The sequence below is a fragment of the Miscanthus floridulus genome, chromosome 14, assembly GCF_019320115.1.
Source record: "Miscanthus floridulus cultivar M001 chromosome 14, ASM1932011v1, whole genome shotgun sequence".
Taxonomy (NCBI): Eukaryota; Viridiplantae; Streptophyta; class Magnoliopsida; order Poales; family Poaceae; genus Miscanthus; species Miscanthus floridulus.
The window spans coordinates 36,985,465-37,010,363 of record NC_089593.1 but is presented as its reverse complement, the minus strand read 5'-3'; the positions used below and the strand labels follow the sequence as shown (position 1 = coordinate 37,010,363).

Genomic DNA, 24,899 nt, shown 5'->3' with positions numbered 1-24,899 from the left:
AAAACATTGTCACATCCAAGTTTGATCAAACTTAAAAGCTGAAGCATGATTTTAGAAATTTTTAGAAAAAAAACATCACATTTGGAGTTAGTATGAGGGAGAACAACTAGTTACAAAGTTTATCCACAGATTAAAAAGCGAAATCACACTGTTCTAGATGATCCTTACATGATCATAGTGAACAGTGTGATTTCTTTTTTTAATCTGTGGGTTAACTTTGTAACTAGTTTTTCTTTCTCATACTAACTTCAAATCTAATGATTTTTTTTCCTAAAATTTTCTAAAATCATTCTCTATCAAATTATTTTGTTGGTTTTGTCAATATATACATATGAAAAGTTTGATCAATTTAAATTTTGCATTTCAAAAAAATGCAACTTTAGACAAGATTTTGGTTCCCCAAATGATTTTAGCTAAAAAAGTGATAAATACCAAAGTTGAATAACTCATCAAGATCTACAACTTTTGTATTGGTCATTTTTTCATATGACAAAGTGATAACGACATTGCTCACAAATGTGACACATCTCTTATAAGGTTTTATAAACTATATGAGACATATGTAAGATTAGTGAACAATATGTGCTAAGAATTTGTCAAATGAAGAAATGACCAAAATAAAAGTTGTAGATATTCATGAGTTGAACAACTTTGGTATTCATCGCTTTTTATGTTGAAATCAATTTGGGTCTCAAATTTTGGTTCGAACTTGTCATTTTTCAAAATTTCCAATTTGAAAGGTTCAAATTTTGTCAAATGATAAGATGACTAAAATAAAAGTTATAGATATTAATGAGTTTAACAACTTTGGTATTAATTACTTTTTATGTTGAAATCATTTTGGGTCTCAAATTTTGATTCGAACTTGTCATTTTTTAAAATTTCAAATTTGAAAGGTTCAAATTTTGTCAAATGATAAGATGACCAAAATAAAAGTTGTAGATCTTGATGAGTTGAACAACTTTTGTATTCATCACTTTTATATATGAAATCATTTAGGGTTTGAAAATTTGATTTAAACTTGTCAAATTTTAAATTTCAAATTTTAAAATGTGTAAAACATTGTCATATCCAAGTTTGATCAAACTTAAATGCTGAAGCATGATTTTAGAAATTTTTAGAAAAAAAACCATCACATTTGGAGTTAGTATGAGGGAGAACAACTAGTTACAAAATTTACCCACATATTAAAAAGAGAAATCACATTGTTCTAGATGATCGTTACATGATCATAGTAAACAGTGTTATTTCTTTTTTTAATATATGGGTCCACTTTGTAACTAGTTTTTCTTCCTCATACTAACTCCAAATCTGATTATTTTTTTTCTAAAATTTTCTAAAATCATTCTCTATCAATTTATTTTGTTGGTTTTGTCAATATATACATATGAAAAGTTTGAGTAATTTAAAATTTGAATTTCAAAAAATACAACTTCAGACAAGATTTTGGTTTTCCAAATGATTTCAGCTGAAAAGGTGATAAATACCAAAGTTGAATAACTCATCAAGATCTACAACTTTTGTATTGGTCATTTCTTCATATGATAAAGTGGTAACGACATTGTTCATAAATGTGACACATCTCTCATAAGGTTTTATAAACTATATGAGACATGTGTAAGATTAGTGAACAATGTGTGCTAAGAATTAGTTAAATAAAGAAATGACCAAAATAAAAGTTATAGATATTCATGAGTTGAACAACTTCGGTATTCATCGCTTTTTATGTTGAAATCAATTTGGGTCTCAAATTTTGGTTCGAACTTATCATTTTTTAAAATTTTAAATTTGAAAGGTTCAAATTTTGTCAAATAATAAGATGACTAAAATAAAAGTTGTAGATATTAATGAGTTGAACAACTTTGGTATTCATCACTTTTTATGTTGAAATCATTTTGGGTCTCAAATTTTGGTTCGAACTTATTATTTTTTAAAATTTAAAATTTGAAATATTTAAATTTTATCAAATGACAAGATGACCAAAATAAAAGTTGTAGATCTTCATGACCTCTATAACTTTGATGTTTATCAAATTTTCATTTAAGATCATTTGGTGTCTCAAAATTATTTTAGTAGTTTTGATTTTAATTTTTTAAAATTTAAAATTTTTTCCTATTTTTGAAGATTCAATTTTACAATTTTAACCTGTTGTAGTTGTTTTAGTTATTGTATATGTAAATATATCTATAAAAAAATAATTATAAAATTTTATATGGTATTATTTATTATTTATATATAAATAATTCATTGTAGGACCCACCCAATGAGCCGACCCTGCATCTCTACACTGCGGACGCTAGGCAGCTCGTGCTCGTTCGAGACTGAGACACCCCCGCAGCACGCTCGCGGCCGCCTCCCACCGCGCAGATCTCGCCGCCGCCGAGATGCTCTGCCGCGACGTGCTCCTCCTCGCGGCCGTCCTCCTCCTCGCCGTCGCACACTCGCCCCTCGCATACGCCTCGGAGGCCGACCACAAGGTGCCCCCCTTCATCCCAACCCTAGATCCGAACACTCCTTCCCTTGGCTGGATCCGTCGAGGCGCCGCGCCGGATCTGGACGCTGCGCGCCGCTGGGGGACCGCGTGCTTAGTACCAGGGGACGGCGTTGGTCTGTAGCTCCGCCGCGATTCACCCCCGCCACGCCCGCTGCCGTCGACGCAAAGCCGCGCGCGAGGCCTCTGCCCTTCGCCCGCAGCGATGAAGCTCGTCCACCGCAACCTCGTCCACAACGGGCCTGGCTCCGTCAAGGTCCTCTTACCTCTCGCTCCTCCCCTCTATGTCGCTCGGTGCTCTCTGTGCGAGCACTCCGGTTGCTTGTTGGGTTCGCCTTGTTCTGGCGGGCTGGAGCTAGGACTGACCCAACCGCTGGGGTTCCGTGGGTTGCTTGATTGCTGCTGATTCGGCTTACGGTCGTGGTCCGCAGTTGGTGCCAGGGGAGGAGGACGACTTGTGGCACGCGTACAACCTCATTGCTATCGGTGACAACCTCCAGGCCGTCACCGTTCGGTGAGTACATTTTTTTATTGGTTCAGCTCTTGTGCCGTTTCACCATGAGGTACTCCTCGCTGAGACGCTGACTAGTGCCCCTGTGGATGTGAAAAGCCGCTGCAACTTAGGCTATCCGTTTTTCCAGCTTAAGGAGTGAAGTTTTGCAAAGCTTTTCGATTTGTGTTAATCTGTGACAGTTAGGGATCCATTGCTTTCTCTTGCATGTGTGCATATACTATGTAAATTTTGAATGCCCTTATTATGAAGTTTTAAGGGATTGTTCTTCTTCTGGTTCCAGGAAAGTGCTGAGAGAGGTGGCATCTGGAGGACGTGATGCCGAGCGTGTGAAGCTTAAGTTAGAAATTGTAGTTGAGGTGGTGCATCATCTTTCTGTGTTGTCTTTCTTTCTCCATGATTCCATATATTATCCTTTGACATGTGAATTGACAGCCATCATTGTTGGTTGTTAAGTTAGCCAACTTTGTGGAGTTGTGGGTTAAAATTGTTGCTGACTTCAGGATATCTCTATTCCAGACATGTGTGAAAAAGGTCTGGAAAAAAATGCTGCGACTGATAGTTCTGTCAAAACTGAGCAAATACTTTTAGGAGGATCTAGTTAAACAAACCTGTTATATTTCTAGCTGTTGATTTTATTTTCTCTGTTTCTTTTGGCTTTGTTTCCTATCCTTTCCAATGCTATTAAACCTTAACCACTTGTCGACGTTGATAACTGAGTGTGTCCTTTGTTTTGTAATGAAGTCTGTAGACTATGACAAGGAGGGATCTGTCTTACGTGTGCGTGGAAAAAATATCACTAAGAATGATCATGTGAAGGTTAGTGATTTTTTTTTACTTAATAATACTACTATGTGATGTAAATAACCTTGTTAAGCTAATCTCTTTCTTCCTGAATGAAGATTGGCCAGTTCCACACGTTAGAGCTGGAGGGTTGGTTCATCTAGAATCCCTTATTATTTAGGACAACTTTTGAATGCTTGGATACCTTGTAATAATGTACTAGCAGCTGTTTGTCTACACTCTACTATATAAATTATAGGTCCTGCCATATTCTTAGGATGTCCAAACATGTGCAGTTTTTTTTCTTCTTCATATAAGCTTAACCCTTCTTCTGTATCTTATGTGGCAAGGCCAACCTGTTATTGTAATAGGAAAAACTAAGCACCTCCATCAGCTGCCACATCACTTGTACATTCTAATAAGCATACAAAAGTCATCAACATTTTTTGAATGGCTTGACATGAGACTTCTGGCTACCTATGCAATGTTTCCTATGCCGATTATGCTTATTGTTTCCATTTATTTACTACCAAATTAAAAGCTTGCAGTTTGAGGCATGATAGTGGCATTGTTTTGTCCCCTATCTTCTGAGCTTGATGATTGCTGCCCATGAACCTAATGTTCTTTTCAGTTTTTTGTTTGCTTGTAATTTTTATAATAACTTTGTACTTCGGAAAGCAATCAGAATGTTTCAGCTTTTCTCTTTTTTGCTATTGATGTTAGAGTAGTATCCTCTCCACTATGCTCATCATGCTGCATTGCAGTGGAATTTTGGAGCATTAATTGATATTTCTCGGGGTGATGCGTTTCAATCTTTTTCGTTGCTACTTTTTTCTTCAATGAATCCTGTGCATCTTATGTAGGAAATTTGGGATTGGTTGGCACTTGAGACCATCCAGCAAGCATGTGGTATGTGATTCTGACCCGTCATTTGTATATATATGGATTATCTGCTCAATCAAATATTAATCTCTTCTTCCATTTCTAAAATAAGTTGGTGTTAACAATTTAACATGGTGTGCATATGATACCTGTTGTGCTTTACCATCTTGTGAGTTTGACCAAGATATAAACCACTATTTGGCTCCATTTCCTGAGATTAGCTTTTCTGAATTGCCTCATTGTCTGTTGTTTATCTATACGAAACATAGTGTTTTAATTGAGTCTATCCAAACCTATTGCAGATCCTGCTGCAAGTGCTGATCTAGCAGTTATTCTCATGCAAGAAGGACTTGCCCACCTATTCCTCATTGGAAGAAGGTGTGTGGAACTGTTGCGCCATCACAAAATAACAAATATTTGATTTTTAATATTTATTTAATTGTTTTATTTTATGTGTCTAAGATGTCAATGTTGTTATCTAGTACATAAGAGTTCATTTCTTAGAATTAGCACTTCTAGACTCTGGTTCACTCATACTAAGAGTGTCTGTGCACCACCTGTATAAATCCTTTGCTTTCTACACCTGGGTGATGCGTTTCAATCTTTGAGCATGTTTTGCAAGTAAGCTATTCACACGAAGTTATGCAAATGTGAACATGCATACAGGCAACAATTGACCGATGCATTACATCTACTTGGTTGAAGGCATTGCTGAAACACATTGATTTTGAAGTAGTCCAGTGTGTTGTAATTGCAAGCCCAGGTTTTACGAAGGTAATCCTCACTTTCTTAAAGGGGAAACAATGTACTATACAGTAGCTCCTTTATAAGGGGCATAAGTCTCATCTGTGTGCTGCTAGGCGTGTGTTCACTCTTCATTAAGTCTGGTGTCAAAATCCATCTGTCATTATGTGCTAGTTACCACCGTTACTTGCATAAAGTTGAATACTCGTTAATCACTTGTAGCTTGCACGAACTGGATCTCTAATTGATTTGATTTCATTGCTTCAGGAAACTAGCCGCTGCTGTAAATACTAAAGATCACACTGGTTTTGTCGGACACTATCCTGTCACCAGGTTTGCAAGCTAACACCTCACTACTAGTTACTACTTACCATCCTAGATCAAATTACCATATATATCAGGTTAATGAAGTAGTATGTCTTGCAATTTTGTCAGGAAATTCGCTGCAACGTTGGCAAACCAACCTACTATTTCCCATCTGGTAAAAGTCATTACAGATATTCAGATTTTTGCTAGTTTGATAGTGTCTGTTGTTTGTTTTTGTAAAGTTTTCCATTATGGCATTATACAACTTAGAACTGATGTATGAGCCAGATTACGAATGCAATGCACTATATCCTTGTTGTCAGTTAGATAATTTTCTGATATATATGTTGCAACTTATGGCAAATATGGCCAATCAAATATGTGAAACGTGAAGTGTGAAAGGGCACCCATGGATAAACTTGTATACTGAAATTTCTAGTCCTTACTGCCTATCCACATGAAAGTGCAAGAACCATTGGTTAGTAATGTTTGGAGCTTCTGCAGAAGCAAGAATTATTTATTTTTTTTGCTGGAAAATCCACTGTAGGGGCGGTTCTTGATTGAACCGCCCTTACAAATACACACAGGGGCGGCTGGTGATACAACCGCCCTTACAGAAGTCCACTACAGGGGCGGCTGATATTACCAGCCGCCCCTACAGAGGGCACTGTAGGGGCGGCTGAAAACACCAGCCGCCCCTACAGAGGGCACTGTAGGGGTGGCTGAAAACACCAGCCGCCCCTACAGAGGCACCTTCTGTAGGAACACCCTGGGAGGGGCGGCTGGCGCAGCCGCCCCTACAAAGCCTCTAGAGCCGCCCCTATAGTTAATTTCTGTAGTAGTGGTTGCCGCACATGCGCACACGTCCTTGACGTCCTTTCCCATGTATAAATACATCCATAATGATCAATGAGAAGCTTGCTAGTTCATTTGCCATTTATTGTGTTCCAGTTCCAGGCCTGGCATGACAGGTCACCGTTGGGCGCGTGCGAAGTAGCCATTGGCCAGAGACAGTTGGACCACCGGCCCTGGTGGTGGAACCGCCAGGCCAGGGGGGCGTCAGCTCGGGCAGCAAGGCTAGCCATAACGGCCATATTTGTTGCCCCTCTACAAATCCATGGGTGGCCAGTTGACAGGGGTTGGTTAGCACCATTGGAACTTAGTGTCCATGCTTGGGGAGTGCCAGAGAGCCCTATAACTCACTTGTGGCGAATGACCGTGGCCAGGGCACGGCCAGGTGGTGCTCCTGCACATGGCGGTGGAGGCGAGCAATCACAACTGAGGAAGAGAAGAAAACGCGAATGGAGGAAAATAGAAACGAACCAGTATGTTACGTAATGAGACAGTGGTGGGTAATTTTCAACAACTCCAAACCTGAGTTGGAGCACCCCCCAGGAGTTCAACCAAAATGGTGAATCTGCTCCATAGTATGAAGAATAAGTCCTTAGAAGTCGCTACATAAATTCTATAATAATATAATATAATATGAAGAACCAACACGGGGAGCAGCTCATATGTAAACACAGCTCCATAGTACTGCCATATAAACTCTTTCCGTCCTGAAACAAGTGTCGCTAGGGATGCTTATCAAACTTTTAACTTCGTTCCGCATACCCTCTATGAGCAAGCAAACGTAATTTTCAAGCTACAAGCTGCTAATGTGTCGTACAGATCTGTGTAAATGCCAGGCACATGAAACTTCTACACTGGGCTTACGATAAATATAGATCAAGCAAATACCACATTCAGCACAGTGTGCTGGTTCTTATTGGGTATCCTCAGCAGGATCTTATGGAAATGCTTCATGGGCAAAAGTAATTCTAAGTACTAGTTCTTCGTGAATGTATTCATCATATCATTAGAAATCGGAAGCAGTATAATGAGGCATATCGTACTGTGAGGTGCCAAGCTTCTCAGCACGAAAACCAAAGCATAGAACTTACATGGACTCACCATCTCGCATCCGACAAAACCATTTGCCTGAGCATGCGAAGCTGAAGCATCAATGACAATTTCTAAGTTCCCTATAAAAGATAACACATTATTCGCCCACTCTTTTAAAATACCAAGCGAAAACCATTGTCAGTGAAGATACTTCAGTAATAACCTCCATGTGATAGCAGTATTCCAACTCCAGGTTTTATAACCCCTGGCAGGCTATCTATATACATGTCATATGGTTTCAAAGACCTAGCTCTAAGCAATTCCTGCCTGATCTGATCAGCATCAACCGTCACTGCAGATAGGACCAGTAAGACATCGCTTGCACTCGGATAGGGTATACTATAACTTAGGTTTTTTTTATGTCTAACAAAGCCAAGCTACCAATGTCTTTGCGCTTTGCAAAGGACCTGTCGCTGTTGGTATTGTTTACAAGGGGCAGAAAGGCCACATGGTCAATCACCAAGCCAACCACATGAACCTGGGTATGGATGTGGAAACAAAGATTTTGGTGCAAATGAGTCCATAGGATTGGAGCAGAAACATTGATTCTGGGCAGCTGCAGATGGCAGAGACTGAGATGGTTCAGATGATGGGTGGTCAAGCAGCTCTTCTTCAGCCAGTGTATCTTGTTCCTTGGGTGCACTTTCAGGACCTTTTGGCACACAAAGATTTTTGTCATCGGGAAAGATGATAAGTTTCCTCCTGGGAATTTCTAGCTCTTTTACTATCTCATGCTTCCTGCAAAGATTCAACAAAATTTAGAAACTCGTGCATAGTAGATAGTTGACGAAGGTGATCGAATTAACATACATGCAGTATATCAGAATCCTATCACGAAGAATGCCATCCCATGCCCTTTGAAAAATGTAACCATTTGGACCTTCCTTTGCTTCAAAAGGGATATCACTGGAAAAACAAGGACAAACAAGGAGAGTAGTACAGGTTTCATCAATAGGTATTAACAAAGGGACAAGGAGGAGGATTACAGAGGCCTCATAAATTCTCCAGTATAAGGGAAAACCTGGGTAAACATTTCCGGTGATATGTAATTGGGCAGAGTCTGCATACTGCAAATTGCATATTCTTATCATCCCTCTTCTCTGCTCCATGACAGACACTACATTTATGGACATGACAGAGGAACTTCAGTCCAGCAGCAACATACTGCTCAAAATGGCAGGCCCGGAGTTTGTCATCAGGGTACAGCAGTTTGGAAACACAGTTAGGGTGGTAAAAATGCCCACAGTTATAGTCCTTACATTGGAATACCTGACAAGCAATGAATAATTAATTACATCTGTTCACATGAGAACATACATAAATCAAATTTCTGAAACATTTGGAGCATATGCCAATGGAAAATGGAATCATGAAATACTTGTGCATTTTTTTCTTTGTACAAGAATTGAGCTGTCCCTTTTTACACTGTTTCAGTTATACCTTATGTTGTTTCTTCATTTAAAAAATATATATATGAATTCAAAAGCCAATGTAACATAATCAAACATACAAGTTATACCGACCTCGGCTCCCGATGACAAGTCTGAAGACCCCAATAATCCACAGGAAGAACATTGATGTTTCTTATACTTGCAGTTCTTGCATATGAAGTCTTTCTTATCAATTATCATCTGAGTTATCAAATAGAAAACATGAGGCAATTGCAAGCATGAATTTAAAGAGTCAACAACTCAATTAAGAGATACCTTTGCTTCTTCACTATTAATTTCAAGGGATGGGCACTTTGAACCCTCACCATGTTCTTCAGTTAGGTGGAAAGACCTCAGACACCCACCATCACAACTGAAATAAAACCAATGAAAAAAAAAAAGATAAGCATGGACGTAGGCTTCAAGTTAGAACCTTGCTGCAGAAATATTGCTACTTATATTATAGTACAAGAGGAAAACAAGTACAATATTAAAAATTTGATTGAAGGGAGTACTTTTATAAGTAGACAAGACATTCTGAGTACAAGAAACCACGGCTTCACAAACAATTGTATGCATTAACTGTGGTTCACTCCAAAATGGGGATTTTATAAATTATTAATTATGTCTATCCATAACCACTGGACGCAAAATAGGACAGCAAGGGGAAAGGCACTCTCAGGTGCCAGTGTTTGAACTCAGCTTTAATACAGATACAAGATATGGGTTTTTCTTGGAAAAAACTATTCAGTGGTCATATAAAGAAGAGGAAGCCAAGTCACTGAAACCTAATTATCGGTACACCTACCAAGTTACATAGCCACCATCGTCACAAATCGCACAGACATCATCACCCTGCACAAAAAAGCATATTAATCTTAATGTTGTGAAATTGGAAGAACAATGGACAGTAAAAATGGATATCATCAGTTCATCATGATGCACAAATAGTTCGTTTTAGAGAATCAGACCAGAATGCCGTTTGACAGAGCTCTGCCTGGGAGCTTTGTCAAACAGGCCCCGGGAATGCGCACCAAACAAAAATCATGGTGATAGAAGCAGCGGGCCAAAGAGGAATTTTCGCTTAAAAGTGGTGCTACCTGCAGGTTTGGAACATAAAACCTTGTGCATAATGCAATCAACTCCAAACTCCAAAGGTATTTTAAAAATATCATTCAAATGTTTTTTATCATGGGATAGTAAAAAGTGAATATTTCCTTATAAAAAAGAAGCATTCGCAGCCAGTAAATTCAGGTGTTTAGTATCTGCGATTACTTTAGACATGGCAGTCTACAAACTATGTACTAATTAGTAACTATTCTGGACACATTCAAGTCAACTTGGAACAAGATGATAACATCATTGCATACATGGAGGTAGGGACAATAAACCACATAACTAACCAGCCCCCAGTAAACACAATAACCAAACATGTGAGAACATTAGCCTAGCTTTTTTCTGGACTTGGATCTTTGGAAGGATTTGTAGCACCTTCCCAAATATTTAACAAACAGTAACGTAACATGAAGCCACAACAGGTACTCCCAGCCCAGAATCTGAACTGTTGCCGAAGAACAACAGCCACCCTTGATATTTACCATAGCATAGGTATACACTATTTTTCGTTCCTAATCCAGTACCAATCATAAAAACTCCATCTTTCTGTTTTAAATGTTATTTCTAAACCACAAGAGAGGCATGTTCAGTGCGCAACATGCTCGCGCAGAAATCTGCAAGTATGCAGTCCAAGAGACATGATGAATTTAGGGAAAACTCAGTTTCCTATATTGATTAGCTGCATTTTGCTCATACCCAGATGAACAAGCAAAACTACCTAATCAATACAGTGCCACGTTTCAGTGCGCTAAACTAAAGCGAACTGGAATCTTTTGCTGCTACATAAGCAAAATTTCGAATTAATACATAGAACAAACAAAAATAGCAGGTTTATGAGCTCATTTTACATCATCATGTTGTGCCTTGCGCCTCTTCTTGCTCTTCCGCTTCACATCACGTGCACTTCTCGGTGTCAGAAATTCACTGACTGAACTCTCTACTTGATTCATGGCCGACACAGTCCAACAATCAGGCAGCTCCTTTCCACAGCAAGAGCTACTGATGGACCAATCAAAACCCCCAATATGTTCTCCTCTGCCGTCGAAGTACCCTGATCAACGACAATAAATTTCTGTTAACTGAATAAAAATGAAGAATCAACAGAACCAACCGTAGCTCGCTGCACTGCATTACGTTGCTGAGGGCAATCATCTACAGTTAATTCTAGTTTATCACCCGCGTCAGCTTAGCTACGGTCGATTGATGGCCGCATCTTGCACCCGCTGAAGGCGACAGCCCTAATCGAAAACCCCAACCGTGACGAAGAACTCCGTACCTAATCGAAAACCCCAACCATGACGAAGAATTCCGGCACTAACTGATGGGGAGAAAGGAAGAATTGGACTCGGTCGCTCGCAGCCAAGACCCGGCCGAGCAGGTTAGGGGTCCTCACCAGAGGGAAGGAATCAGCATCGCGGAAGCATCTCCATTTCGGGCCGGTGCAAACGACGGCTAGAGAGAAGAGATTCGTCTATCCGCGCCGGCGGAGGGTGGGCGCTGGTTTCTGAAACGCCGCTTGTTCTGTGTCACTGTACAGCTGTCCTGGACCTTGACGAGGCCCAGTCTGGTGTTTGGGGTATGGAGATTCGGTAACTTTGCCGTGACTGCCGCCAAATCCAGCCGGACAAGGCAGATCCAACTGTTATTCTAGGGCCTGCTTGGTTTGTGGTTAAACCTTTTTTTTTCTTTTTGACCGCACCAAGAGCACGGGCATGTAACGTAAAACTCGTATTGGACAATTATACTAACCACACACTCAAGTATAGATGAGACTGCCGAGATTTCTTAGAACGCATCTACCGAGCACACGCGCGCGCGCACACACCCGCTCGGCTCCGTATGGGGAAAGTCCCCGGTTCGATCCTTGATTAGCAATCGAACGCGGGCGGATGCGCTCTACGACGGGAGACAGACACCACTACTGCGCTACGTGCACATCTCCGCTTGTGTCTAAACTTTACCATGCTAAAGATTTAGCAAGTAAAAATTAGACAAAAAAATTTTGTCATAAATTTGGTAAGCAAAATGTGAGAGGTTCGCAAATTGGTAGCAAATCAAATGACAACCATATTTTTTTCCAATACATCTCTATCTGTGCCTTTATTTATCTCACTTCTTATTTTCTATGCAACATATTTTTTTTACTCCTTAATTCTCGCACCCCGACCTATAAGATCATCTATTTTTAGATGAAAATATGTGTTTCTTTATTTGGTTCCCTCATTTAATGAAAATAACATATTATTTAATATTGAACGCGACAAAGAACCCATTAATTAGAAGCGTAATATTTTCTTGAATGTACCATCAATTTTTTTTAGATAATAGCCAAGCAGTAGAGGGCGCTAGATAGGAGGCCACCTGTCAATACAAGCATTTGACGAAGGCAAGGCCTATTTTGTAGGGACGAAAACTGTCAGGAAAATCTTTTAAACACTTTTGATTTCATATTATTACCAAGAAACAGAAACAGAAACAGAAATGGAGACTTTGGTCAAGAAAATTGAAATGGTTACGTCGGATAATCGGGAACGGAATAGTGTGGTCGGAATCACGTCGGTAATGATCGGGAATCAATAACCATGACTAATGACTTCTTGTTTTAGGTGGCAACAAATAAAGCATGAGGTCCAAGCTATTCATTTACATGCAAGTTGCTAAAGGACCTATTACTGAGAGGAAGTATATTAGTAAATGAGAGTGAGTTAAGCTACCAGACGGTCAGTCACCAAGCCAACCACAAGTGCCTGGATGTGGATGCATAAACAAGGACGCTGGTGCAAATGAGTCGACGGGACTAGAACAGGAGCACTGATTCCGATCACTTGCATCTGGCGGAGGAGATTCAGATGGAGGAGACTGAGATGGTTCAGGCTCCAGCGGCTCTTCTTCCTCGGGTATATCATCTTCATTGAGTGTACCAACGATCATTTTTGGTACACGGATTTTTTTGACATCAGGAAAGATGATGTGATCCCACTTGGGAGTTTTCAACTTTTTTATGATGGGATGCTTCCTGCAAAAGATTTCAACATAAGACAATAAATCTGGAGTGGTAACTGGAGTCAACAGCCAATCAGGAGCAAGATGAGTGAGTTAACACACATGCAGTAGATCAAAATTCGATCACGATGAATGACTTGTCCATCTGGTCCCTCAAACGTATCCCACGCCGTTTGCATATAGCCATTGGGACCTTCCTTTGTTTCAAAGGGGATGTTACTGGAAAAAAAATTACAAACTGTCAAGAAAAGAAAATCCTGGTTTCTTTTTTTTCTCTCGAACCACGCAGGAGAGCCGCGCGTCATTTCATTAAGGTAGAAAAAAAGTACACGAGTCCAGAAGGACCCAAACCCGAGTCCAGGAACACCACTCAGACCAACACCACTCAAACAAAAACTGCAGACTCGCCACAGACTACTATAAACAAACGACCAGCGACCACAGGCCTAAAAAACAATGGCCAGCAACCTGGGCATGAGCTCCTGGAGCTTTGAAGCCCCAGCAGAACACCAGAGCCCACCTTCTATGCTTACAGCCCTAAGCACGGCCTCGAATTCTCGAACACACAGTCATTTCGGTGTTTCCAAACTTCCCATGCTACCAAGATTATCAAGGAGTTGAGGCCCCTACGCACTTCTTTTGGTACTGCTTTGATTACTTTCCTCCACCATCCAGAGAAACGACTCACTGAAGGGTCAGGAAATAACTGCATTAAGCCCAAGAGCTGAAAAATCGATGCCCAGACTTGGCAAGAGAAGACACAGCCAACCAGCAAGTGATTGATTGTTTCCTCGGCCTGGTCACAAAATGGGCAAACCTCCAGGTGGGGCAGACCCCGTTTAGCTAGGCGATCAGCTGTCCAGCACCGATTATGTAGCACCGGCCAAATGAAAAATTTGCAACGCAGGGGGGGCCCAACTTTTCCAAATTCTTCTCCATGGGCTGAACTTGCTGGTTCCTACAAAGAAGGCTAAATAGGCGGACTTGCTGCTGTAGGATCCCGATGGAGTCAACTTCCACTTATATTGGTCCTCTACATCCTGTTGCAAAACTGTGCCATCCACTAAATCCCAAACATGAAGATATTCAACCAAAACCTGCACAGTACGAGCCCCTTTAATGTCACCAACCCATCTTCTATTTTGTAGTGCTTGGGCAACGGTCCGCCTCTTGGCTGTACGTTTCGACACTGTTCTGAACAGGTTGGGTGCCACCTCTGCAATGGTACGGCCATCCAACCAACGATCAGTCCAAAACAGAATTTTCACCCCATTGCCTACTATGGCATCCACAGCAACATTAAAAAGAGCCTGGGCATTTCGTGGGGCTTGGATTGGGAGGCCAGACCATGGCCTTGAAGGATCGTCTTTTGTGCCCACAACCAACGGATTCTCAGTGCCCAGCCAAGATATTCGAGATTATGAATTCCAAGTCCTCCATATTCAAGAGGACGTTGTACCCTTTCCCAAGCAACCAAGCAATTGCCGCCGTTCGCCTGTGCTTGCCCCTTCCAGAGGAACCCCCGCCTTTTTTTGTCAATTGCCTTAAGACACCATTTCGGAAGATCCATGGTTATCAACAGGTAAATGGGAGCAGCTGTTAAGACTGCTCTAACCATTACCAGCCTGAGAGGCCTTCCAACCTGGAAGGTAATCAGCTATCTTATCAATTAAAGGCAGCAGCATCTCCTTGGTTGGTTTGACAACTGAGAGCGGGAGTCCGAGGTAAGTACAAGGGAACTCCTTGATGGAGCAGGAGAGGACAGCAGCCGTCAGTGCCAATTCTTCATCAGAACAATGAATAGGAGAGACCGAGCTCTTGGACAGATTTGTTCTAAGACCGGAGGCATGTCCGAACAGGTCAAGAATGTGTCTGATAACATTCAGGTCAGACCTGTGAGGCCTCAAAAAAACAACTGCATCATCCGCATAAAAGGATACTCAGATGCCGGGTTTGTTGAATGGCTAGTGGCTGCAGCATCTCCTTCATGGTGGCATACTTGATCAATGAGTTAAGAACATCCATGACCAGAATGAACAACATAGGGGAGAGGGGATCCCCTTGTCTTAAGCCCCGACGATGGATAATGTTCTCACCTGGTTCCCCATTCACTAACACTTGGGTGGAGGAAGTAGACAGAATCAGGCAAATGAGATCACGCCATCGCTGCCCAAACCCCACACGATGCAGCACTTCCAACAGAAAGGACCAAGAAACCGAGTCAAAGGCTTTAGAAATATCCAACTTAAGGAGAATATGAGCCTCTTTTTTCTTATGTAACGACCTCACCATCTGCTGGACCAGGATAAAATTGTCATGGATATTTCTCCCTCTCACGAAAGCAGTTTGACTAGCTGAGACTAGAGTGGGCAACAAAGGAGCCAAACGGTTAGCCATGACCTTAGTCACCAGCTTAGCAAAACTGTGTATTAAGCTTATCGGCCGAAAATCCTTTACCTCCACCGCCTCTATCTTCTTAGGCAGCAAGGTAATAAAGGCTGTGTTCAGAAGTCGGAAATTGAAAACATGGCCCCTATAAATGGCATCCAGGGCCATTAGCAAGTCACCTTTGATAATGCTCCAGCAGGTTTTATAGAAGCGACCCGTAAACCCATCCGGACCCGGGGCCTTATCCAAAGGCAAGTCTTTAATAGTAGCCCAGACCTCTTCCTCAGAGAATGGATCATCCAGCAAGGAAAGTTCGTGTTGCTGAACGCCCAATTCCTCAAGATCAATAGAAAAATCCCTCTCTTCTGCCTTCCTAAGAACATTCTCATAAAAGTCCAGCACAGCCGCCTGTTTCTCTTCTTGAGAGACAACCAACCGATTCCCAACCTGCAGCTTAGGGATGAAATTTTTCTTTTTTTCTGAACCGAGCTTGCTGGCGGAAAAAGGCGGTATTAGCATCACCCTCCTGGAGATACAAAATTCTAAAGCGCAGTCTAGCGACAGTTCTTTCCAAAGAGGCCAACCCGAGGCAGTGGAGCTTGAGCTTTCTGCGCAGCCACTCCTCACTGTCAGAGAGCTCCCTGGAATCTCTCTCGGTTTCCAACCGATGGAGAACCTCCTTGGCCATTCCAAGCTGGACTTTGATGTTCCCCACCTTACGCTGACCCCACTTTTGGAGACCCTTGCTAAGCCGCTGCAACTTTAGAAATAGGCACTCAACGGCACAATTAGCTTGTACCGGAGCCTCCCAATTCTGCTTGACCGCATCCAAGAATCCCGGGACCTTGGTCCAGAAACTTTCAAAATGAAACCGTCGTTTGCCATTGGTGCTTACTTTCAGGCCTAGGATAAGCGGGCAGTGATCAGAGACCCCAGCAGCTGAGCTCTGCAGAACTGAATCAGGGAAGATGCCTTCCCAATCCATACAACAGAAGGCACGATCTAATCTCACAAGAGTCGGAGACTGCCTCTCATTAGACCATGTATATTTGCGACCCAACAGAGGAATCTCCTTGACCTCGACATCATCCAGAAATCTCCTGAATCTTCCCATCATTACTCTGTCTAAGTTTGTGTTATTCTTGTCCGCAGCTTGATAAATTAAATTAAAATCTCCTGCAACAAGCCAGGGCCCATTGCACAGAGCACGGATGTTCCTGAGTTCTTGCAAGAACAACACTTTCTCATCATCCGCTTGTGGCCCATAAACACCGGTGAACCACCAGTTGCGACCCTCTTGTTCAGAGAACAGGACAGAGACTGAATATGTATCTACCCTGGTTGCAAGTGCCTGACATGAACTGCTCTTCCAAGCTATCAAAACCCCTCCACGTGTACCATTGGCTGGGAGTGCAAGGAACTTGTCAAAAGCTGAGCCAAAAACTGATAAGAATAAACGTTGATTCATGTTTGCAACCTTAGTTTCTTGAAGACAGACAATGTCCGCATTACTAGAAAGAATGACTTCTCTGACAGAATTTCTGCGATCCTTCTTGTTGAAGCCTCGCGCATTCCATATCAAAATAGCAGCTGGATTCATTGTTACACGAATAGAAGAACCGACCTAGCAGGCAGACAAGGCCTCACAAAACTGCAATTACATCTGCAGACCGTGCTTGCTCCCCTTCCCCAACTGACCAGCCAAAGATGGCAGCAATAGCAGAGACGTGGGATTCAAAAAGCAGCAGACTAAAAAGCTTACTGTAACTCTCTTGAGCCTTTGGGTCGAGCACCGCTTTCTACTCGAAGCCGAGATGTCTCATCACCCGCTTCTGCGCCTCCGGGCCTGGAGAACACGGCCTGGCCCCAGCGACCCTCCGGCTGCGGCGCGGCAGGGACCCCGGAGGGGGGGCCTTCCTTCTCCTCTTCTGGACCACGGGCAGTGGGAGAATCCTATCCACCAGCTTGCACACTGTGGGGGATATGACCCCCGGTATCCAGAAGACAAGGCATGGGCCGCACCATCAGAGGTGGCCCAGCCCACAAGATCAAGGCGTGCACGGCATTGGTCGACGTGCACCACAAGATATTGTATAGTACCAAATAAGATACTTTCCTTATAACCCTACCCCTCCAGAGTATATAAGGAGAGGCAGGGGACCCCTAATCGACATCTACATACATCTCAATACAATACACCAAAGACACATGACGTAGGGTATTACGTCGATCAGACGGCCCGAACATGTCTAAATCGCTGTCTCTACGCCTTGTGTCACCATCCGGTTCCTGATAACGCCATACGCCGCCGACCAGACATTCTGTCTAAAGCTAAGTCACGCTTTAATATTCTTCTAAATATTCTCCAATCTCCGTATATCGTCATAATGTTTCTCTGAGTTGTTTTCTCCATGTTTGCTCTCCAAACGATTTTTCGAACCCCCGAACAATCATGTTGATGCTCGGATGTCCCCAAAGACGGCCCTGTCTCCGGCTCCTCCCTACACGTGCACGAGCGTCTGCCCTCTGCGTTATGGGTGGTCGGCAACGGCTCCTTAGCGACGCTTTGTTCTTCCTACGCGCACACGGGCTCCGCGCTCCGCGTTATGGTTAACAGGCTAGCTAGGGCTGGAGACTTAACTACACACTAACTGGTCGGGCGGTTTGTATTAAATATAAATACATCTTCAGAATAACACTAAGTCTTCACACCAACTGATCGCCGAGCTGCATACGCTATTTCATCACCATTGCTGATTCTTCTCTGGAGTTTATATATATTTTACATCATGTACGATCGGTTCTACATATTTGTATTGCAGGATCATCGTCCAGGTGATCGGACCACCTGGTGCTCGGACTTCTCCACCGATCAACTGGTCGAACCGCTAGGTTCATGGACTTCGTCGCCGACCAGTTGATCGGACTGTTCACCGGTCGCTTCTACTCCATGCTCAATTCGCCGCCGACCAGTTGATCGGACTGTTCCTCGCTCGTGCTTCATCATCAGCTACGCCGGGGACTCCTCGGTGCTCAAACATCGCTAGCTACGCCGGGGACTCCTCAGCGCTCGAACATCGCCAGCTACGCTGGGGACTCCTCGGTGCTCAGACATCGCAAGCTACGCCGAGGACTCCTCGTTGCTCGAACATCGCCAGCTACGCCTACACCGGGGACTCCTCGGTGCTCGGACATCACCAGCTACGCCGGGGACTCCTCGGTGCTTGGACATCACCAGCTACGCTGGGGACTCCTCGGTGCTCGGACATCGCCAGCTATGACGGGGACTCCTCGGTGCTCGGACATGTCAATTTTTTAGACATTTAGAAGCAAATGAAAACTTGAAGAAACAGGCAACTTGGTCAGGAGATACCTTTGCCTGTTCAGCACTTAACCTAAGGATTTCTCTGCACCTCGATCTTTCACTGTTTCCATCAGTTAGGTGGAAGGACCTCTGACATACACCATCACAGCTAAAAAGTTCAAGGTAAGTAAACACTTGCATTAAGCTTGGAACAAGGAGTCACCCTTGTATTGCTGTGGAAACTTTGTAACTGATCTAATATTAGAAATTTTGGAACATTGGTGCATTTATTGTGCATTTTTTAGGTGTACCAATGATTTAAGGGAAACCAGACAACTGGTGGAAATGTGCTGATGTGTCACGCTATTGGGTTTCATCTCTAGTCTACACCAAACTTGCTTGGAAGTAAAAGGCTTGCAAGGAAAAATGGAAACTGACATACTGTTTTCGTTGTTTGAACATAGCAGTAATATACTCCGTCCATTCCAAACTATAAGTCATTTTGGCTTTTTCTAGATACATAGCAAAAAACAATATACCTAGAAAAGTCAGAACTACTTATAATTTGGAACGGAGGGAGTAGAACATAGTATATGGTTTGTTCAAAAAAAAAACATCTTGTTTGATGCTCATCCTCTCTTTCTTTGTACAACACAAAAGGATATTACTTGTTTATTTGGTAAGTCGAAAACATACTCTCTTTCTAAATTATACAATATTGCTAGAAGCATATGGGAAGAACGAAAATTTTGGTCTAGCACTTTCCCTACGGCTTCCAAGAACAAAAACAATTTCCATTAATCTGTAAATAATCGTCAACTAATACTAGGACAACCCACCCAGCCCTGCTTCTTTTACTATGGTGTCCATACATTTCAATCTTCAAACATCATGATTTAAGTATGTTTTTCATACAAAAAAAACAATACCATGAGGTTCATATTTCAAATTATTTTCCTACAGCCATGATTTCTTTTTGAGGGCACAGTCGTGATTTTTTTATCGATGTAACAACTAAAAGGGAAACTAATGGTAAAAATTTAGTTTGCAGAGAATGCATGGAGGCAAACCACGACTTTATCGTGAAACGGAGAGTATTCAATGAAAGAAAGTGGTTAACATAGTTGGTTAAATTTTCAAATGTGAACAATTCTTAGGGAAACAGTGACGATATGATTACATTAGTGAATCAATTATCATAACCGCACATATAAAGGAGACAAGCAATTAAAATTGATTTTAAATGAACCTACCATATTACATCACCACCATCGTCACATGTTGCACAAAGATCATCTCCCTACACAAAGAGCAGATTTATCTTAATTTTGTGAAATTGAATCAACAACACCCATAGAAAATGAACATAAAAAATGTTATGTTAACCAATAAAGAAACTAATAGAGAAATAGTTTAAAAGGGCACACATATGGTGAGCTGTACATGTTTTACCATATGTAGTAACTAAACAAACTTACATTCAGTAATAAATTACAAATTTGAGTAAAATGCACTTTGCACCAGATGTTCGAAAAGTTTGAAAAGAACACCAGTAGTAAAACTGCTCCTTGAGCTACCTTCTCTATTATGAATCCTTGCTTTGCATCAGGTTTACTGTCGTGTGCCTGCCGTTACAGCTTAGGTCCATCTGTGACAGCGCTGAGATGGTGAACTGTGTTCGCTAGGATGGACGTTACCTTTGGGAATGTACTTGCGAGCTATTGGAGTGGGAAATCATGCTGGCACTTTAACTCTACTCTAAACAAGAGGTGTTGCCCAAGCCAGTTTAAAGGGGTTGAGCTTGATCCCACTTCTTCTGTCTCATCAAGCAATCCCAGATACAGATTACACATTGGATACACCAGGCATCCTACCTGGACAATACTGTCCATCATCTTATTGGTGCTGGGCCAACTTCTCCTGAGTTACACTGGTTAGACTGTTGAAGTCCGAGGGTCGATGAAACCCCCGTCAGCAGTCCAAGTTCAAAGGCTGACACAAACTTCTTAAGAACAAAACCAGGGGCATGTCTCTCAAGTCTCATCCTGGTCGAGTTTTTTTTCTTTATCTCAAAGTGTCAGGAAGGGCTTCGGACGCTAAACATGGACATGGACATGGTGGAAAGCAAGGCTGAGAAGAGGTGCTACACAGATCAGCTTTGTATTAAAGATGGTATTCTTTGCATGTTTGGCACAGAAAGTTGGTCAATTTGTAATTTACTAAAAAGAACTTCCTATGACATGTCACTGAAAAGGTTTAAACCATGACAGAGTAGTTTAGATGGAAAAAAATGAATATATTATCTTGAATAACGAAGGATATTGTGATATACAACCAGCACGTAGACAAGCTGAATGCTAATTCTGAGCAAATTGTCTATGAGGCAACTCATAATGCCTTTTTTTATGGAGACATTCAGTCAACTAAAATTTGGTGAAAGTCATTGTGTCCTGGGCACTTAACCCTATAATTAGTAAACACCTGAAAACCTCAATGGCAGTACATGTACCAACATTAAGTTATATCCATTTTTTCTCTGGATTCAAATTTGTTTTAAGGATATGCAACTTCTTGAAAAGAGTTTTTAAACAGTAAACTAAAGTGCAGTGCAAGATGTGCTTCATAATTTTTTTCCCTGTTAGGTACAGCTAAAGCACATCAAGATCCAAATTCTAAACAATTCAAAACAGAAAACACTTCCAAGCACAGGCACAGGCACAGGCACAGCCACTGCCCATTGAGGCACTGATGTACTTGTATGTTTGACATAGCATAACATTCCTTTTGCTAAGCCAGTCAGTCTAATATGGAATTCAGGTCAAGTTAACTTACGTCAGGTCGTCGCTTGGGCGTGGTGTTCTTTAGCTCGATGCCACCACCTCTCCACAGCCTCCGGAGGTCGTTCTGCGGGCTCTCAACTGGCGTCATGATATCCCTCAAGAATCAGGTGGGGCAGACAACTGAGGGGCACATGGTTTATCCTTGAAGGACCCCTGTCCAGAGACATCAAAGTTCAGTTGAGTATTGTAATGCATTACAATTGGGACCACAAGAATCAGCAGCTGGTTTATCCTTTAAGGACCCCTATCCAGAGACATCAAAGTTCAGCTAAGTATTATAATAATGCATTACAATTGGGATCACAAGAATCAACGGTGGCACACTGCATTATAGTAATATACATTGTAATTTAAGGACCACAAGAATCAACGGCAGCTCACTGCATTGTAATTAGACTTGCAAGCGGCGCCGGCCGTGCCAACAGCCCGCCGGACTAACCCGCCCGCAAGCCCGGTAAACGCCGCAATTGCAACCAAACAACCTAGACGGTTCTATGCGACTATGCGGGCCAGCCCACCCTAGCACCGCATCATCAACCCGCAAAGGTGCCCGCATCACACCGCGTGGGTGAACTGCTACGGAAGAGGAAGAATAGGTTGTGATGAAGCGACGGAGGAAGACCCGCGGCGGCGAGCTTGGGGGCTAAGAGGAGGGAACTGGAGAAAGGGGTTGGCAGTGTGGGTGGGGGTCTTGACCTGAGCTCGGGGACCGGGGCTGGCCGGCCAAGGTCGGGGGAGGTGCCGGCTCGTCGGCGGCGAGCGCGAGGAGCGCCTGACGAGAGGGGGACGGGAAGGGCGGAGGGAGGAAGAAGGCTCGCGAACTCTGCAGACGTCAGATGACGGGCTGACGGCCAGTCGGCCACTCACGAGTAGAGAGGAAAACGGATCGGATACTTACGGATATCATCGATATTATATTTATTTTTATATTTCTGTCTGAATTTGAATTTGAATATGATAGTGTCAACTATGTCGGATAGGATACGATTAGATATCGATATTATAAATATGCGATTTGAGTATTCGAATACGAATACAGTATCGGATGTTGGATATCTAGACTCAGATACAGACAAATCTTAACTCCTCTAAACAAATTCGGTTTCAAATACGGTCGAAAAATATTTGTACGGTTTTTATCCCCGCTCACGAGTCACAGCGGATACGGGTGGGCCGCTGCAAATCGTCCCGATTTGCATATGGAAAATGTCCTTTTTAGCCACTTTAATTTAACTTTCACGATAATACGATTTTCTCCCTTATCTATCTATGAAACCGGATTTCGAACCTCCTCAACTTTTAAAACACCATGAGGCCCTGTTTGGCTGTTTGGTAATTTTTTACACATGTAAGTAGTATCCGCCTGTAAGTTACTGTGCACAAGAAAACCAACGATTTCATTTACACCTGTAAAATGCTGTTTGGATGGCCGGAATTCTTCCGGTCCGAACGGCCGGACCAGAAGCCTCCGCCGAACGGAGCGCGCGCCAAAAAATTGTTACATGATTCCCGCACTCCGCGCAGCCAATCCCACGCTCCGCCGAACGATTTCCCGAGCAACGCACCGAACAGAGCCCCGCACGTGCCAAGCGGTTAGCAGCGATGTGCCGTAGGAATAGGAACGTACGAACTGTTTCCTTTTTTTATTTTTTAATTCTCTTTTCTTTCTTCTCCTTTTCATTTTTCTTTTATTCTCTTTCGTTGCTTCGTTTTATTTTCACTTTTTCCTTTTCTTTTCTTTGTTCAGTTGTTTTCAATCTTATTTTCGTTTTCTATTTATATATTTCTTTTATCATTATTTTTTATGTACATGTTTCTTATTCTTTTGTTAATTATTATTTATTTATTTTTCCTATTCTTTTATTTTTCTTTTGTTTTTTTATTGTTTTATTTCCTTGCTTCTATTTATTCTTCCTTTTTCTACTTAGTATTCTATATGTTTTCATTTTTATTTTATTTCCTTTTCCTTTCTTATTATTTTCTTATTTATTTTTATCTTTTCTTTTTATTGCTTTTTCCTTGCTTCTATTTATTCTTTCTTTTTCTTTTCTTTTTAGTTTTCTATGTTTTTTCATTCTTAATTTATTTTTTCTCTCTCTTTTAATTCTATTTTTCGGTGTTATTTAAATTATTCATTTATTTTATTTATTCTATATATTTATTATTTGTTAATCATTTTTTATTTATATTTTTCTTTAATGTTGCTTTATTGTAGTAATTAATTGCATAATAATTTTATTATTTATTTTCTATATATGTGATGTTGACATACTATAAATTTAATGTTCTATGTTGTGTTCTATCATGTTTACGTAGTATATGTATTATTTTTTGTGTTGTTCACATAATATGCATGTGATGTTCTATGATGCTTCTATGATGTTCACTTGGTACACATGTAATGTTCTACGATGTATTTAGCGTTGTTCATGTAATATATATATGATGTTCTGGAATGTATTTAGTGATGTTCTACAATGTATTTAGTGTTGTTCACGTAATATATATGCGATATTGTATGATGTATTTAGTGATGCTTTACGATGTATTTTGTGATGTTCGCTTAGAATACATGTGATGTTCTAAGTATATTTTAGGATGTTTGAAAAGTTTCCATGTGATTGTTCTTTTAAATTCTTCTCTATTGTGTGTTTTATTTTTTTCTTATGTTTTGCTCTATATTTTATTATTTTTTATTTATGTTAAGGATTTATTTATTTACTATTTATATATTTTATTGTTTGTGTTATCATTATTTTTATTTTTATGTATATTATAATATCAATTGCATGAACTTAAAACTAGAATATTGTTCTTCTAAATTGATAATATTTTTCTTACGAAGACGGAACATTGTTCTCTGAACCTAGAATATCGACTCTGCTCAATAAAAAATGTTCTATGTTCATAAGATCAATGTCCGTTAATAAAATTTTATCTAAATATATCCATGTGAAATCTTGTTTTAAAGGATTTATTGCAAAACCTGATGGCGTAATCAGAATTTAATTTAGATGTTTAGATTAACGGTTACGACTTTTTTTAGATTGTAAAGATGTATGACGTCACTGCACGCAATTCAAATGGACTGCATGCATGATGGTGGACTCTGACCCAGGGCGTGCTAAAGTCCGGCCGTTCGGACCGAAACCAGCGT

At 41.3% G+C, this 24,899-nt stretch overlaps 4 protein-coding genes across 9 annotated transcripts; 1 reads left to right on the top strand and 3 right to left on the bottom strand.

Moving 5' to 3' along the window:
• The first annotated feature begins 2,281 nt into the window (after positions 1-2,281).
• On the top strand, positions 2,282-6,039 carry LOC136504234 (protein PELOTA 1-like). Of its 4 annotated transcripts, none has more exons than XR_010770821.1 (9): positions 2,282-2,747; positions 2,923-3,005; positions 3,286-3,361; positions 3,747-3,821; positions 4,649-4,694; positions 4,970-5,045; positions 5,373-5,441; positions 5,679-5,744; positions 5,847-5,919. XR_010770821.1 is itself a non-coding variant. In XM_066499090.1 (8 exons), the coding sequence occupies exons 1-8, from the start codon at positions 2,697-2,699 to the stop codon at positions 5,998-6,000; spliced, it is 627 nt and encodes a 208-aa protein (XP_066355187.1). In that variant the 5' UTR covers positions 2,282-2,696; the 3' UTR covers positions 6,001-6,039. The 4 variants fall into 4 exon arrangements, 1 of the variants encoding a protein (XP_066355187.1); XR_010770819.1 differs by having other exon boundaries at positions 5,334-5,441; XR_010770820.1 differs by having other exon boundaries at positions 5,334-5,441; positions 5,679-6,039.
• A 1,496-nt stretch (positions 6,040-7,535) lies between these two features.
• LOC136505127 (protein ENHANCED DOWNY MILDEW 2-like) lies at positions 7,536-11,916 on the bottom strand. Of its 2 annotated transcripts, none has more exons than XM_066500226.1 (8): positions 11,601-11,916; positions 11,056-11,258; positions 9,900-9,946; positions 9,368-9,464; positions 9,185-9,292; positions 8,683-8,930; positions 8,472-8,567; positions 7,536-8,399 (listed from the first exon to the last, which is right to left on the bottom strand). In XM_066500226.1, exons 2-8 carry the CDS (start codon positions 11,155-11,157, stop codon positions 8,114-8,116), a joined length of 984 nt encoding a protein of 327 aa, XP_066356323.1. In that variant the 5' UTR covers positions 11,158-11,258; positions 11,601-11,916; the 3' UTR covers positions 7,536-8,113. The 2 variants fall into 2 exon arrangements, with proteins under 2 accessions (XP_066356323.1, XP_066356324.1); XM_066500227.1 differs by having other exon boundaries at positions 11,484-11,603.
• Positions 11,917-12,420: 504 nt separating this feature from the next.
• On the bottom strand, positions 12,421-22,607 carry LOC136505481 (uncharacterized). Of its 2 annotated transcripts, none has more exons than XM_066500641.1 (5): positions 22,439-22,607; positions 21,735-21,895; positions 20,156-20,202; positions 13,313-13,429; positions 12,421-13,223 (listed from the first exon to the last, which is right to left on the bottom strand). In XM_066500641.1, exons 2-5 carry the CDS (start codon positions 21,828-21,830, stop codon positions 12,929-12,931), a joined length of 555 nt encoding a protein of 184 aa, XP_066356738.1. In that variant the 5' UTR covers positions 21,831-21,895; positions 22,439-22,607; the 3' UTR covers positions 12,421-12,928. The 2 variants fall into 2 exon arrangements, with proteins under 2 accessions (XP_066356738.1, XP_066356739.1); XM_066500642.1 differs by adding an exon at positions 18,972-19,071 and having other exon boundaries at positions 13,083-13,429.
• LOC136505480 (uncharacterized) lies at positions 13,447-18,965 on the bottom strand. The gene has a single exon (XM_066500640.1). The coding sequence runs from the start codon at positions 17,196-17,198 to the stop codon at positions 16,053-16,055; it is 1,146 nt and encodes a 381-aa protein (XP_066356737.1). The 5' UTR covers positions 17,199-18,965; the 3' UTR covers positions 13,447-16,052.
• Positions 22,608-24,899: the final 2,292 nt, after the last annotated feature.